Raw genomic sequence first — 15,081 nt, 5'->3', positions numbered from 1 at the left:
TGTGACCTTGAGTAAGGCACATCCCTGCTCCTTGCCTCAGTTTCCCCATATGAAAAATCAGACGATAAAACTCCTCTTCCTCTGAGGAGGACACGAGACATCATAAGTTAATGTCTGCAAAGCACTGAGGAGTTGTCTCTCTTTAAAAACATCCTGGTTTTGCTTTTGGCCTTGATGATAACTACTAATAATAATACTTAGCTCATATGCACCCTGTTCATGCACAAACTCGAAAGCTCTTTGCAAAGACAAGTCAGTATCATTGGGTCTGTTGCACGGATGGGGAAAGCCAGGCACGCAGAAGGGAAATGATTTGCCTCTGGTCATGCCAGCAGAAGTGGGAAGAGGACCTAGGTACCCCAAATCCTAACCTAGTGTCCCAGCTACTGGCTAGCTTTTCGCCAGGTAGTCCATCTCCCTCGGGAATAGCTAGGGAGCACTGTGTACAGTGTGATAACGCTGTCTAGTTTACAGTGACAGGGAGCATGTTGAATGGTGATTGTTGTCAGTATTCTTAGAGGAGACTCCTGCCCACCAAAGTGCAAGAAGGGGGACCCGAGGACTGAGCGGCAAAGGCTGACTGGGCCCCATATGAAGGCCCCAGAGGTCAGTGGGGACGGTGGCGCTATCATAGCTGTTTGGTGCATGGGAATATCAGTGGCTGGTCTGAGGTGACCCCGCCAGTCAAATCCCCGAGGATCAGGGTAGCTCAGAGCGAGTGCTGCTGGGTGTCCTTTGGGAGGCGTGGGAGCAAGTCTGCTGGTGCTACCCCAGAGGGGAACCTGCTACGTGTCTGTTGGGAGGAGGGAGAGGTTGTCTCAGGCCATCCCATTTGCATCTGATATTTTCTCCCCTAGCCCCATGTTGCAGCAAGACCCCGTACCGCAAAACCCTTTGCTCTGCTCATGCTTCAGAGGCGGCACCAGTTCCCTCAGAGCTTCCAAGGATCCATCAGGGATGATGCTCTTCTCTCCTTATCTCCCGCTCACCTGGCCTGGGGTGTTCTCCAGCCGCTCCCTCCTGTCTGGCTGCTGGGTGGAGAGGGATTCAGTCCCCTTCTTCTCTCTCCCAGGCATCAGTCCCACCAATGGGACATACTCTGCTCTGTCCTGGAGTCTTTCCTGAGTTCCCATAGTGCTCTCTGCTCCTTCAGCTGGTGCCATCTTGGGACAGAGCTGCCTCACCCTGCAGGGAAATCTGGTACCCAGCACCTGGTAAAGCCAGCTCCAAGTGCCTCTGGATCCTTATTCCCCCTTCCACTAGCCCCCTCAGAAAGGCTCCTGTCCAAGGTAACCAGCTTCAGCTCTCAGATCTGGGCCAACTCCCACAGCAAGGGTCATCAAGATGTCCTGCGTGTTATTGCACCGGGATGCCACCTTTCGCCAACATGGCTGCCATTGTGTGGGACAGGGAGGGAGGCCCTGTGCTGGGCAAGATCTCATCTAGGGCCAACCCAGCAGGCCCAAGAGCTGTCTTTATTAGCAAGGTTTAAAGGCACAGAGCATCCCCATGGCTCAGCTGGGGGAGGGAGCCGGTTTCCAGGGAAGATAGGAGCAGTCAGCTGAGGGCCTGGCGCCAGCTGCCGGGTCACTGGCGAGTTGAGGTTGGGTTTTGCCTGGGGCCGGTACGGCATGTTTTCCTGGTGGTGATTTATAACGGTTCTGGAGCCCAGGCCCTGGGAGTGCAGGATACACAGACCCAGCGAGAAGCGCTGAGCTCAGCCTGTCCGAGTTTAACAGTCAGCAGATACCTCTTGGAATGTGGCTTTAATTGTTTGTTTATTTTGTTTTATTCGCTTAGTTATTCATTTTGCTCTTGGCGAACGTCAGAGCCAAGGGAGCGGGGAGCAGCTCATGGGGTCGGGGTGGGGAACCAGGGTCTGCTGAAAACAGGAGAGATTGCTCATCACAAGCTATTATGCACTTTAATTCCTTCTGGGGGAGGTAAGAGGGGGATGGGCGGGCAGCGGGAACAAAACACGTCCTCTGCGGCAAAGCACTGTGGGTAAATGCAAGCACCCATGGCCGTTTGTTCTTATTGACTTTGGACAGACCGGACCAAAGCCAAAGAACACACATCTTGGTGTTTCTGATGAATGTTTCGTGGATCAGCCTAGTTTTCAACCTTTGGAATTTTCACACCATTTACCCATGATCCTTTGTTGCTCAGGAGCTTGCGTCCCATCAGTCTTTTTGGTCTCCCAGCCGCCTATGAGCTGGTGCAGAATAACAGCACTAACATTCGCTGGAAAGCCAGCAAACCCGCACGGTTCTGCCTGCCCCGAGAAGGAGGTGGGAAAGTGGCCCTTTCTTACCCAGCAAACCCACCCCTGGGGTGTATTCGGAGCCATGGCAGCTCAACGCAGATAAGCTTTCAGCCCTATTCACCCTGCAGAGCCAACCCAGCTGGGGGAGAGTGAGCTGGAGTCTCTCCTGGCTCAGCATGGCCAACACAAGTGGTTACCTCCAGTCGAGACGCGGGGCCAAATTCTGATCTCACTTAACCCCATGCAATCGCAATGAAGTCAAAAGGTAAGAGAGGGCCGAATTTGAAGACAATAGGGTAACAAAAAATCTGCCATCTTCGTGATCATGTTGGGCCTGATTCTTCTCTCGTTTATACACTTTTACACCTGTGTAACCCTATTCACTTCCGTGGAGCTACTATTGGTTTACGCTGCTGCAGGAGGGAGCGGAACCAGGCCCTTTTTTTTGTATGTTGCATCCCCTGGCCTCTTTCATCTATCTTTGGCTTTTAGGTTTGTGTGTCCTTTGGCACAGGGACTGTTTCTCTAGGTTTGGAAAGGGCCTAGCACTCTCTCAAAATTAATAAATAGGAATAATAAAGGAAGGCAGGATTCAAGCTAGTGGATCTTTATTTCTGGCCAGGATGCATGAGAAGGGAAGGGTCCCGCTTGAATCTCAGAGCCCAGGTTGAATTTGTAGTGTTGGTAGGTAAAAAAAAAAAAAAAAAAAACAACAACAACAACAACAAATAACCCATATCCATAGAGTTGACGGCCAGAAGGGCCCATTAGATCTGATCTCCTGTATAACACAAGCCATTAATTTTCACCCAAATATTAAACCCAAAGGCCTTAGTTAAACACTAAACTATTTCAGTCCTCAGGTGGCTGGAGTCTATTCCACAGGCAGAGAGCAGGAGAGATCAAAGTGCCATCTGTGCCCAACGCCTTTGAAATGGCAAGGAACTGATTAGATGAGATACACCCAGATGATCCCAGCAGGTGAACCACGCTGCACAGAAAGGCGACCCTCCTCGCCTGCCCGTCATTCTCATAAACTGAGCAATCTTAACATGGAGCCTGATCCCACTGTGCCATTTTCTAGAGTCACCGTTCGGAGCAGGACCACTTTGCAAGGCTCCAGATGAATCCCAAAGTCACTGGCTTCTCAGACCAGCGCAGGCCACGTGACATGGTCGTGCCGCTCAGCAGTGGTGTTACTCCTCCTAGACATGGCAATGCTGCTCTTCTCGGGCGGGGCCTGGTCACTTCAGCTGGAGTCAGAGCCAGGACCAGGTTTTCAAAAGAGCCCGTCACCCAGCACTGACCACGGAGAACAACTCCCCCTTCCATTAAGAACAAGGGGAGCTGCCAGACACTGAATGCTTATGAAAATCTGGCCCTCAGCTCCCACATGGGGGAAGCCCAAAGTGCGCCCCAATCCTTAAAGGAGCTTCCCGGGATCCTACAGTACGACCAGCCCCTGCCCCTGCAGTCAGGAGAAAGCCGATCATCAGCAAAACTTCCTTGCTGGTGAATGCAGCACATGAGCCATTTCATAGAATCATAGAACTGGAAGGGACCTCGAGAGGTCATCTAGTCCAGTCCCCTGCACTCAAGGCAGGACTCAATATTATCTAGACCATCCCTGCCAGGTGTTTGTCCAGCCTACTCTTAAAAATCCCCAATGATGGAGATTCCGCAACCTCCCTAGGCAATTTATTCCAGTGCTTCACCACCCTGACAGTTAGGAAGTTTTTCAGTTGATCCAGCCAGAAAGATGCAGGTGTAAGCAGAGGTGAAAGTAAGCCGGTCCGGTACAGTCCGGTGTACCGGCAAGAGCCAGTACGCTGTGCCAGACTGGACCAGCTTCTGCGGCGGTGATTTAAAGGGCCCAGGGCTCCAACCTCTGTGGGGATCCCCGGGCCCTTTAAAGCACCGCCGGAGCTCTGGCAGCCAGGCTCCCACAGTGATTTAAAAGGCCTGGAGCTCCGCGGCGGCCAGAGCCACAGGCCCTTTAATTTGCCCCTGAGCCCTGGGGCTCCCAGACGCCTCCGCAGCTGGTAGTTCCAGGGTGATTTAAAGGCCCTGGGACTCCCAGCCACAGCCGAAGCCCCAGGGCCTTTAAATCTTGAAAGGCCCCGCCTCTTCTGGTTGAGGCCACGCCCCCGCTCAGGACTCCAGCGTACCGGTAAATCCTTTAAGTTACTTTCACCCTTGAGTGCAAGCAAATATCCCAGGTAACACAGTGAAGTGCCTTTAGTTGGGACAAGCCAGATCCAAACCCCCTCAAACGTGGGGAGAATTCAGAACTGGGATTGAATTTTGCTGTTTAGAAATGTGTCTCTCTGAAATTCACAAGCCAGTTAGGTTTCCAGCAAGCTGCCAGCTAGGCCCCTGGGGTCAGAGATTTGGTCTCTGGCTGTTCTCCCACTAAGCATGTTCTCAAAGCCCCCTCCCAGAATGGACTTTACGATTCTGGAACTGGGCTACTCCCCCCTGCCCCACACACATACACCGGGGCAGAACTCCCTCCTTCGCCATTCCTTACTGAATGGCCTGGGAGCGCTGCTGAGCCAACACCCCTATTCCACAGCATCCCGTGCCAAGGGAAAGAGAAACCGCAGCAGCAGAAACCTCGGAGAGCAGCAGCGACAAGTTGCAGCCGCTTGGGTTCCCCTGCCCACATCCCCAGGCAGCACCAGCTTTTACACACAGGGTGGGGAAACCCGCCTCTCTGAAGTGTAATGGTGAAAGCCCGGTGCAGCCACCAGCGAGAGTCAGGCAGGTCAGGACGAAGCACAGAAGACCGAGATGGCAAAGGGCTAATAGGCCCCGTGCAATCCAGCTGCTTTCTTCCACCCGGCTACGCCCCGTTGGTTGTTAGTGTCGCTGTTATTTCATTCATTTGCATTGTCCTCGGAGGATCTCCAAACCCTTTGCAAAGAGAGAGAGCCTGTGAGGTGTGTCAGGGATGGACCGAGACCCTTTGATCCCCCACAGAAAGGCGTGGGGGGTGGAGTGAGCCAGCACTCTTCAGCATTGGGACAGGAAGTGAGGAGTGTCACAGGAGCTCAGGGAGGCGGCGGGTGGGAATGGGTTAAACGGAATGGGGCAGACCCAGCACTGCCTGTCCTTGCGATCCCATTGGAGTCTGAAGGCGAAACTCTGCCCTCGGGGACCCCGTCACTGGTTCAGCTGGTGTAAGTGAATGCAGAGTTCGGCGCAGTGGAATGGCCTGGCATGTCAGCCACGGGAGAATTCGGCCCATTGCCGTAACTCAAGTTGGAATTTGGCCAGGACACCAGGATTAAGGCTCCCCACACACTGTGAACTTCCATTTTACCTCTCAGCTGGATGACGGTATCTACAGAGCAGCACCGCACCCCCTAGAGCCGGGCTGGGCCATTGCCACCTACTTCCTAGCTGGCACCTCTTCTTGCTGCGCTCAGTCGTTCCCCAGCCAAATACAATCATGGCTGGGCCCTGCTGTTTACATGATCACAGCAGCGTGTAGCTTGGCAGCAGCCCACAAGCCAGCCATCGGGGACCAGTTCATTTGCACAACAGCTCGCATGTTTTCTTCTCTTTAAATCTTCCATCCGCTGAGGAACCAAATACATAAACCACCACCAGAACCAGAGCCGTCAATCCGGAGTAACTCCGCCAATGGGGTTTACACCACTGCCGGGGAGATCCGAATCGGGTCCCAGCCGCAGAGGGGTGGCTTGTTTGTGCCCTGCTGGACGGCTAGCTCTTCTGCCTCGTGTCTGTCCTGCATGAACCAAATCCGGAGTTGTCAACGCTGCAATACTATAAATGGGCATTGAGGGTGAAGGGACGAGTCTTTGTGCTCCATGGCCCGGGCTGGGGCAGAGTGGCCTAGGAGGGACCATCCCGTGTGTGAAGGGGGACGATCAGGATGCACGTGGCTAATGCCAATAGCAAGAAGGCGTCAATGAGCTCCCTGTTTTCTGGCTTAGAAAGGAGCCGAGTGGCTTTGCTTCGTGGCCTGTTTGTTTAGTTCTCTTGGAGGCTGCGCAGGGCTACCGGCCAGTGCTGCCACCGATTTGCAGGAGCGCAGCCTGTTTGCCATGAGCTTCCTTGGACAAATACAGCTTGGGGAGCCGTCGCCGAGCAGCGTGCATAGGGGCTCATCCACTGGAGTCAGCGGAAAGACTCCCAGGGACCTCGGTAGGCTCTGGACGAGGCCCTGAGTGAGTGAGTGAGTGAGAGGCAGAAAACCATGTGGGAGGAGGAGGTGGTTTTTCTCTCCATTTCACTTAAAACCCCTTTTTTTTGTTTTGTTTTTTTTTAAGAAAAGCTCTCCCAGCTGCAAGCCTTTCTCAAATCCCCCGCCAAACAGCTGGCCAGGGGAAGGTGCCAATAAACCATCATCTGCTCACAGAGAGATTTCTCAGACCCTGGGCCATCCTGGGCTTTGGCAGGGAGCGGGCGGCGGGAGGTACCCGAGATGTGCTTCCTCTCAGCAAAGCAGCTCTCCCCCTCCCCCCCCAGCCCCCTCCAACCAAGCAACTTCATTCCAGCCTGTCGGTTTGTAAGGGCGGTGACCCCTCCACACTGGAGCCCAAGCCATAGAGCACCAGGGCGTGAGGCATAAAGGGGGATGCATCATAGCCATGGGGAGGCATCATGGTCCCATGGTGAAATGTTGGTCTGCGTGTATCAGTGGCTTTCAATTAAATGAGGGCCCCATGTGCCAGGAGCTGCCCAGACACAGAGTAGGAGACAGCCCCTGCCCCAGGGAGCTCCTCATCTAAACAGACAGGACAGGCCAAGGGCAGGAGGGGAGACACACATAGGCAGTGACTTGCCCTTGTCTTGACTCCTTGTCCGCTGTCCTTATCTACAAGACGAACGTCTTGGGATGTGGCACAACTTGACACTAGCTGCTTGGTATTTGCCTATAACCATAGGGGGTGGATGGTACAAGCAGCCAGGGAAAGGGCAGAGACCACCACTGTAGGATCTTCTGTTCCATTTTATCCCGGAGAATTCACCCCGGTGAGCAGATCTCCCCTTCTCTCCCTGCAGTGTCCCAAGCCGGCTTGCTCCCTTCTACTGGGGGCATCTTGCCCACTGAGCCGGGCAAATGGGTTGTTAATTTGCCTCACCGGTTACGACCCAGTAGATCAAAACAAACGGTTTCCAGTTTTACTTTCCCATCAGATAAAGTAAATAAGCCATGCACGTTCAGCGAAAGGCCGGGAGGCCTGGGATTTCATAGTCACCTGAGTGGACTAGCCTGTTCAGCCAGATTGCCTGGCTGCTGGCTGGCGTCCCTGTGCACATAGCCACCGCCAAGACATGACACAGGATGCTGGTGTTCCATCGGCACGTTAGCCTAAAGGGAGTTTACCCCTGATTGACCTGCTAGGAGCCAGACTGTGCTGGCCTCAGCTGGAGGTCTCGCTCGCTCGCTTTCTCTATTTGCTGATTTCACTTGGAAAGAAGGTTGAATTCTGAAGGATTTAAGCAAAAGAAAAAAAACCAACATCTTCCTGGGCTGTAATGTGGAGAAGCCAAGGAGGAAACTCCAGAGCCTCCCCGCAGAGCAGGATTCATACCTGCCAGCTTTTCCCTCCCTCTCGCCCGAGTTCTTACGCCCTGCGCCATTCCTGTAGGTGCTGCAACAAAGCCGGGGCAAAGGAAGGAATTTGGCCGTCACGCCACCAATCCCTGATCCCTTTTTTCCCTCTTCGGCATAGAACGTTTTTCATTCCCGTTTTCCGTGTTGGCTGCTTTTGTGAGCCTGTGATGGTTACACTTTGGGCCGGTTGCTGCTGTAGGCTGAACATAGGACAGCAGCAATAGGAGAGTATTATAGGAAAGAGCGAGAGGACCCCACAGCTGCTGAAATGGAGAAGGAGACAGGGAAGGGGGAGGAAGCAAGGCTGTGTCATGATTTAGCTGCTTTACAGGGGGGGAGGGAGGGTTCTACATTTGGTCTCACTTCTCCTGCAGGGGAGACTGACACAAGGAAGGCAGGGGGTTGCGTGTGTGGAGCAGTTTAAAGAAACATTTGCAAGTACTGAAGTGAGAACGCTGAGTCTTTGGCTGGTTCTCAGTCCCACCTTGTTGCATATTCAGTCCCATGCTCAAGTGATGGAAGAAATGAGAGGCTCCCTTCAAGATGTGGATACAACAGGAAAGCGAGTGGCTCTGTCTGGGGCTGAAGGATCCACAGGCAGGGTTGACTTTGTGTCTGTCACTAGGAGGTGATGCTGGGGGGGACAGGAGTGACACCTCTGAAAATAACCAGCTCTGAAGCAAGATGGCGGACAGGTTTTAACCTAGAGAGCACCAGGGACAATTAACCTGCTTGGACAAACTGATAGGTGACAATTCAGAAGAGCCCCTCAGTATCTCTGTGCAGTTCAATGACAGGCGTGCTCCAGACACAGCAGCAGCAGGCGGAAACGCCCAGGGTCTGGATATATTATTCAAGATACAACATCGTTCCGCAGATCAGTGACTTCGCCTCCCCTTGATAGGGCTGGCAGCATGGGACACCTCATTGTAAAGAAGCCGTCCCAGAGGCAGAACTGGTGGGAGGCTTTGGGGATGGAAGGAGAAGGAGGTTCCGGCGGAGGAGAAGCTGCAAGGGTTGGGGTGGTTTTGTTTGGAAGTGAGAAGAGTAAGACAAACAAGGGTATCAAATACATTCAGTAAAGGCCAGTCAAAGGTGCTCCTGAGGCCATGTCCGGTCTAGGCAGCCACTGAGCCCTTGAATTAGCCCAAATCACTAGTCCCTGTCCTCGCGGGAAGCCACCACCCGCTGGCACTAAAATATGTCGAGTAACAGGATGCAGACTTGTCTTGGACACTGATGTCTCTCGGGGAAGGAACTCTCGGACACAGGAGCTTTGGGATGCTGCGGCCAAGAGAATTAAACTAGCAGCAGAGGCCCAGCTGTCTCAATGGCTAGAGGGTGGGACGTTGAGCCTCTGACCTTCAAGTCACAAGTTCAAATCCACCCAAGGGGCGTAGCCACCTAAAGGCCTTGCCCAGCTGACGGCTGCTTGGTGGCCTCCATGAAATGAGTTGGTGACCTCAGTGGAGTGCCCAGTGGATGGAGGTTGGTGTGACAGTCTATCACCACTCCTGGTGAGTTCAGGCAGGAAGCTGAGGATTCAATTGGCCGTGCAGTCTCTCTCCTTTCAAAAGGATCCCCCAAGCCAGCATCGAGACACATTGCGGTGAGCGGGAAGGAGAAGTGTGTATGGCTCCTGCCCATGCTGTCCCTGGCCTGTGATTTGACTGTAGCACGGTCAGTCCAGCGTTTTTCAACATCTTTCAAGGGAAGAGGGGAGGTCAAAGCAAAAGAGTTTCGGTAGGTGATAGTCCTTGGCTCTCGAGAGTCAGGGATAATGCAACCCCCTTCACCAAGTGCCTAGCCCAGTCGTCATTCTCAACTGCTTTGCCTGGAGCTAGCTGAACTCCCCTCTAACGTCCCCCCGTCTGACTTCCCTCTTCCTTCCCCCTCCATCTGCTTTCACTGAACTTGCAGGCTCCCAGACGCAGCTGGGCCGCCTCTTCCCTCCATCTGCCCCTTTGATGTTCAATAACGACTTGCAGATTTCGGTTGCTGAGGTTCTCACTAAGCTAGGTGGTTCAGGAAGCTGCCAGGGTCCTCGCCCCGGGGGATGCCTCTCCGCCCGGGTCTCCTACATGTTGCTGACCTCCCTTAGGATACTGCAATATTGAGTGAACGCTTCAAGCACAGGTCCAGTCGGGGGGGAGAGAGGAAAATTGTTTTCTAGCCAGTATGCGCCTCTTCTTTTCGTCCCCAAACACTAGGAATCTGCTTCTGCCATCAGTCTAGTCCCATACGCAGCCTTCTTCCGAAACAGATCGGACCTCCTCGTCCCTCTCACTGATCTCCCACTTCCTGCTAGGCTGTTTCAGATCACTCATGTAGTCCTGGCTCCGGGCCCTACCAGAAGAGTGAGGCCACTGGTCCAGCCCGTCCTGGGTTCTGCCAGTCCATCTGGTCTAACCTTGCCACTTGGCTCAGAATTTGTTCTCTGGATGAAAGTTCTTCTGCCACAATTTCTTCCAGAATTGAATCCCATGGAAAATCTCTCAGCTCTCCTGCTTACTCCCAATGCTGCGGAAGAAGGTGCAGGAGAAATCATAATGCACCAGTCGGTAGGAGACAGGGTACAACCTTCCAGTCACCTGCAGATGGTCAGCCGGCCCCTGAAGGTTGAGATCTTGTCAGATGACACACGATATAGTATCTGCTTCAGGCCCAGTCCTGCTCCCTCTGCTGGCCCATAGGAGTTTTGCCAGTGACTTCCGTGAGAGCTAGGTTGGGCTCAGAAATGCTGATGGTTCACCAAGGGGATGAATGTCAAGCTTACCTGCCTTGCACTGTTTCCCTTTGCTTTGCCCTTTCCCCTGCCCCGTCTTGTTCTTCTTAACGACCCCACCTTCCCTGCCCCCTGCCCTACAGACGAGGGCTGCTCCAGGAACTTCGCCCTCAAGGCTGGCTGTGCTCATGCCCCAGGGGCAGTTAAAGACCTCCACCCCGGGGCCTGAAGGGAGTGAGCTAGGAAGGGCTCCCCTCCCCGCAGTGTGGGATTCGCTTCCCCTGGGATTCCCTCTCTCCTCCCTTCGAAGCAGCACATTCGAGCGGCTTTTCCCCCATTGCGAATGGCCCAATATCCTTGCCCTGCCTTCTGCACCTGTGGCTGAAGAGGATGGAACTGGGTGGTGGTCTCATGACAGCGCAGCCTCCTCCAGGGGCGGGGAGCAGGGCAGGGGGGCGAGAACTAAAATGGTTAGCATCACCCCTTCTCCCTGCTCCGCCTTTGACCTCCCCCTCCATCTCCCCTTCCATCTTCTCCCCCTGGCTCCATGGCTCCCATCCTGCGAAGGTTTCAGGCCCGCCTAGCCTAGGGAGGCGAAGCCTGGCAGGCAGGGTGTGAATTCAGCCCTCCAGCTCAGCTCCGGCCTGCGCTGGCCAGAGGTGGAGCTAACCCAGCTCCGGGGTGAGTCTGTGCTGAGATGCCTGCAGGTGGCGTGGGCAGATCAGGATTACTCCCCCGCCAAGCTCTCAGCAGGCTGAAAGGCTGCGTCTTGAACCCGGACCTCTCCCTCCGCCCGCACCTTTCTCTGGTGCTTGACCTACAGTGGGGCGTGGTGGGGGGTAGCACCTCTGAGCCCCGAGGTGCACGTCAGACCCACCTGTGAGTAGGCAGGTTGGCCCAGTGGCCGGGGGTTTAGCTGGGGGCTATTCCTGGCTCTGCCTATGACTGGCTGTGGGAGGTAAGTCTCTGCACCTCCCACCCTTTGACTGCTCTATTTAGCTTACAGGCTCCTTGGGGCAGGGGCTGTCTCTCGCTGAGCACCTGTACAGCACCTAGCGCGATGGGGTCTGGGGTCTCAGGGCGCTGCCGTAACACAAACAGCAATGCAGCGGGGGTGCTCTTGGGGCTCCCCGCTGGGTGTCACAGAGGTGTGCACTCTGAAGGGAGGAGGGGCGAGCCCTGGCTCCCTGGGAGCTGGGGCTCCGTGCGGGATGAGCCTGGAGGAAGAAGACCCTCTCAGGCCGGAGAGCTGCACGGGTCAGAGTGGCTGCTCCCAGAAGGCGAGCGGGAGACGGCGCCCTCAGGGGGCTGGCTCTGCCCCCAAGCCCCACAGGGTAGTTAGTGAGCAGCTGTGACGCTGCTCTGAACCTGCTGCCTGGCAGTGGGGCCTCCTGACCCCTCGGAGGAGCCTAGGCCAGGCACAGAGTGGAGGGGGGGAGGAAGATGGCTGAGGGGGAAGCTCCATCACTAGGGCCCTCACCAAATTCACCACCATGAAAAACGCGTCACGGACCGTGAAAATCTGGTCTCCCACCATGAGATCTGGTCCACCGTGTGCTTTTACCCTACGCTATACGGATTTCCTGGGGGAGACCAGCACTTCGCAAACTGGGGGTCCTGACCCAAAAGGGAGGTTATTTAGGGGGGTTGCGGTATTGCCACCCTTACTTGTGTGCTGCCTTCAGCCAGAGAGCGGCGGTTGTTTGCCGGGTGCCCAGCTCTGAAGGTGGCACCCAACCAGCAGCAGTGCAGAAGTAAGGGGAGCAGTACCGCAGCCCCCCCTACAATAACCTTGCAGCCCTCCCCCCCCCACTCCTTTTTGGGTCAGGACCCCTGCAGTTACAACACTGACCTTTCACATTTAAATAGCTGAAATCATGAAATTTACCATCTTTTAAAACCCTACAACCATGACATTGACCGAAATGGACCATGAATTTGGTAGGGCCCTGGCCCTCGCCATCGCTCCTCTGGCTGCCGCTGTGCTGGAGCAGGTGGAACTGCCTCCTTTTCTCTTGCAGGGGGCGTGAAATCCTGTTCTCTCAACTGCCTGGCCGAGGGCTTCAACTTCTACACGGAGCGGGCAGCGGCCGTGGTGGACGGGACGCCCTGCCGGCAGGACTCCAATGACATCTGTGTCAATGGGGAGTGCAAGGTACATGCCGAGGTTGGGGGTGCTGGGGGGGGGAGCTGGGATGAGGCGAGGGCTCCCCTGCAGGCACTCAGACCCTCTCCTGTGCTCTGCAGGCCCCTCTCGTGTGCCTTGGCTGTGGGTGGGGAGAGCTGCTGGCCCCTCACGGCAGAGCAGTGAAAGAGCACAGCCAGCTACTCTCCCACTGGCCCGGGGTCTCATGGACTCAGCCTGAGGCCGAGGTCCCAGCTCTGCTGCTGACTCTTTGTGACCTGGAGCAAGTCAGCCCACCTCGCGTGCCTCGGTTTCCCCATCTGCGGAGTGCGGGCAATAGCCCTGATGTACCCTCCCCGGGAGGGCACTGAGAGTGCTTAGCATTACCGTGGGAGAGGCTCAGGGCCTGAGGCCTCCCCCACGTCAGTAGCGCTGCACGCTGCCCTGAGAAGACGAGCAAAGCCTTCACGAGCTCTGGGGAAGGTCTGAAGGGGCCTGAGAGTCCCTCCCGGATCTGAGGGGGCATTGCTACATGAGCAGGAATCTCTGGGAAGTTGGAGGTCGGCCCAACCTGTCCCTTCCAGCTGCCGGGGCCTGTGCTGTGAAGGACCCCAGAGCACGGTGGGAGCCTGTCAGGAATCAGCCCATCACACAGGGGCTGCTAATTATAAGCACATGGCGTCTCCTCCGTCCTCCCTTTGAAAACGTTGCCTTCTCCCTCTTCCTCATCCTCCCTCGGGGCAGCTGCACGTTCAGCATCAGGGCCCGGAGACACGCTGGCCTGACCCTGCGCCCGCAGTGGGAGGTCCAGGACCCAGCAAGGGCGAAGGGCCCAGCCTGGCTGGAGGCAGGAAGGACCGTGGAGCCTCTTCTCGTGAGATTTCCAGCCAGGGATTGCAGACCCAAGCCCTCCAGATAGCCAGGCCAACACCGGCACGTGACAGGGGCTCCTCCACCTGAGTAGCCCCATCGCTAGCCTGGGGCCGGCATTAGCCATTGCAGGACCATAGAGATCTGGGGCATTTCCTTTGGGGAGGGTGAATCCAGCCAGCCGTGGAGGGCCAGCACGAGGCCTGTGGCAGGGGGAAAGGGGGCACCCCTCGTACCCAAATGGCCTGGCCTGGAGAGGGAGCTCCCGAAGCTCCATGTGCCAGGAGCCTTCACGCAGGTTGTGCAGAGGACGCGCTGAATCCTCCCCCCGGGAGGGAGGGTGGATTCCATCAGGGTATCCCCCCCACACACACACTCAGCCCTTCACCCTGGGCGCTCGGGGCACGGATGGGGAGAGGCGGATTTCGTCCTTGGGCCCCATGCTCACACCCCTTTCTCTTGCCAGCCCCCAGGGGTGGCAGAAAGCCAGGGGTGCCGTGCTGAGCCCCCACACACAAATGGAGGCAAAGGGGAAGTTTGAACCCCCCCCCCCACACACACACACACACGTGATACCAGAATGGCCCTCTGGAGGTCTGGTCAGTGGGAGGCCAGTGCCCCCTGCAGGCAGATAATCCCCCCTGCTCTTTCCCTCCAGCATGTGGGCTGTGACCGCATCCTCGGCTCTGACTTGAAGGAGGACAAGTGCCGCGTGTGTGGGGGAGACGGGAGCACCTGCGAGACCATCGAAGGCATTTTCAACCAGTCCCTGCCCGAGGGGGGTAAGGAGCATCCGGCCCAGGCTTGCTTTACCTGCCGCTCGTTTCCTTCTGGTTCAGTGCCTTTATCTCAGGAGATGGGGGGGTCGGATACACCCGTGGGCTCCCCAGGGTGGGGGATGTCGGGTACACCCATGGGCTCCCTTGGGTGGGGTGGCGGGGGTCAGGTACGCCTGTGGGCTCCCCAGGGTGGGGGATGTCGGGTACACCCATGGGCTCCCCGGGATGGGAGGGATCATTGGATACATCTGTGGGCTCCCTGCACTGGGGGTTGGATATGCCTCTGGGCTATACTGGGGTCTTCAACTTGATTTCCCTTGGTGGGGTTCAGGATTCCTCCTCCCCACCCAAGTTGCGCTGGGCTCAGGTGGTCTCCCCCCCCCCCGCTCCCCGCCCCCACAGGCTGCCCCCTGCAGTCTCTCTGATCCCAGCCTGGCTAGGTTTCCCTGCTAACCCCACGCCCTGGGCTTGTCTTCCAGGTTACAAGGAGGTGATCTGGATCCCCAAGGGCTCTGTGCACATTGATATCCGGGAGCTGAATCTCTCTCTCAACTACCTGGGTGAGAAGACAGCAGGGTCTGCAGCCCAGGGGTGACGCTGGGGGACAGGGAGAGTCACAATGGAGCACCAGTGAAATCCCAGTTACATGCCCGTTCTGTGCCAAGGCGCCCCTCTCTGTGGGTGCTGGGTGGGCAAGACCTGCCTGGCAGATCTCCCCTGGGGGGG

The 15,081-nt window shown here is 56.1% G+C and overlaps 1 protein-coding gene across 2 annotated transcripts in view; it reads left to right on the top strand.

Annotated features, from left to right (window-relative positions):
- Positions 1–15,081, top strand: part of ADAMTS10 (ADAM metallopeptidase with thrombospondin type 1 motif 10) — a 132,592-nt gene that overhangs the window by 104,175 nt on the left and 13,336 nt on the right. For both annotated transcript variants that reach the window (XM_039515612.1, XM_039515613.1), the window contains 3 exons: positions 12,603–12,736; positions 14,235–14,358; positions 14,835–14,915. In XM_039515612.1, coding sequence (XP_039371546.1) covers positions 12,603–12,736; positions 14,235–14,358; positions 14,835–14,915 — 339 coding nt within the window. The remainder of the gene's footprint in view (positions 1–12,602; positions 12,737–14,234; positions 14,359–14,834; positions 14,916–15,081) is intronic.

The sequence above is a fragment of the Mauremys reevesii genome, linkage group 26, assembly GCF_016161935.1.
Source record: "Mauremys reevesii isolate NIE-2019 linkage group 26, ASM1616193v1, whole genome shotgun sequence".
NCBI classification, from domain to species: domain Eukaryota; kingdom Metazoa; phylum Chordata; order Testudines; family Geoemydidae; genus Mauremys; species Mauremys reevesii.
Note: the sequence above shows the minus strand (reverse complement) of the source record. Positions and strands in the feature narration are given on the sequence as shown.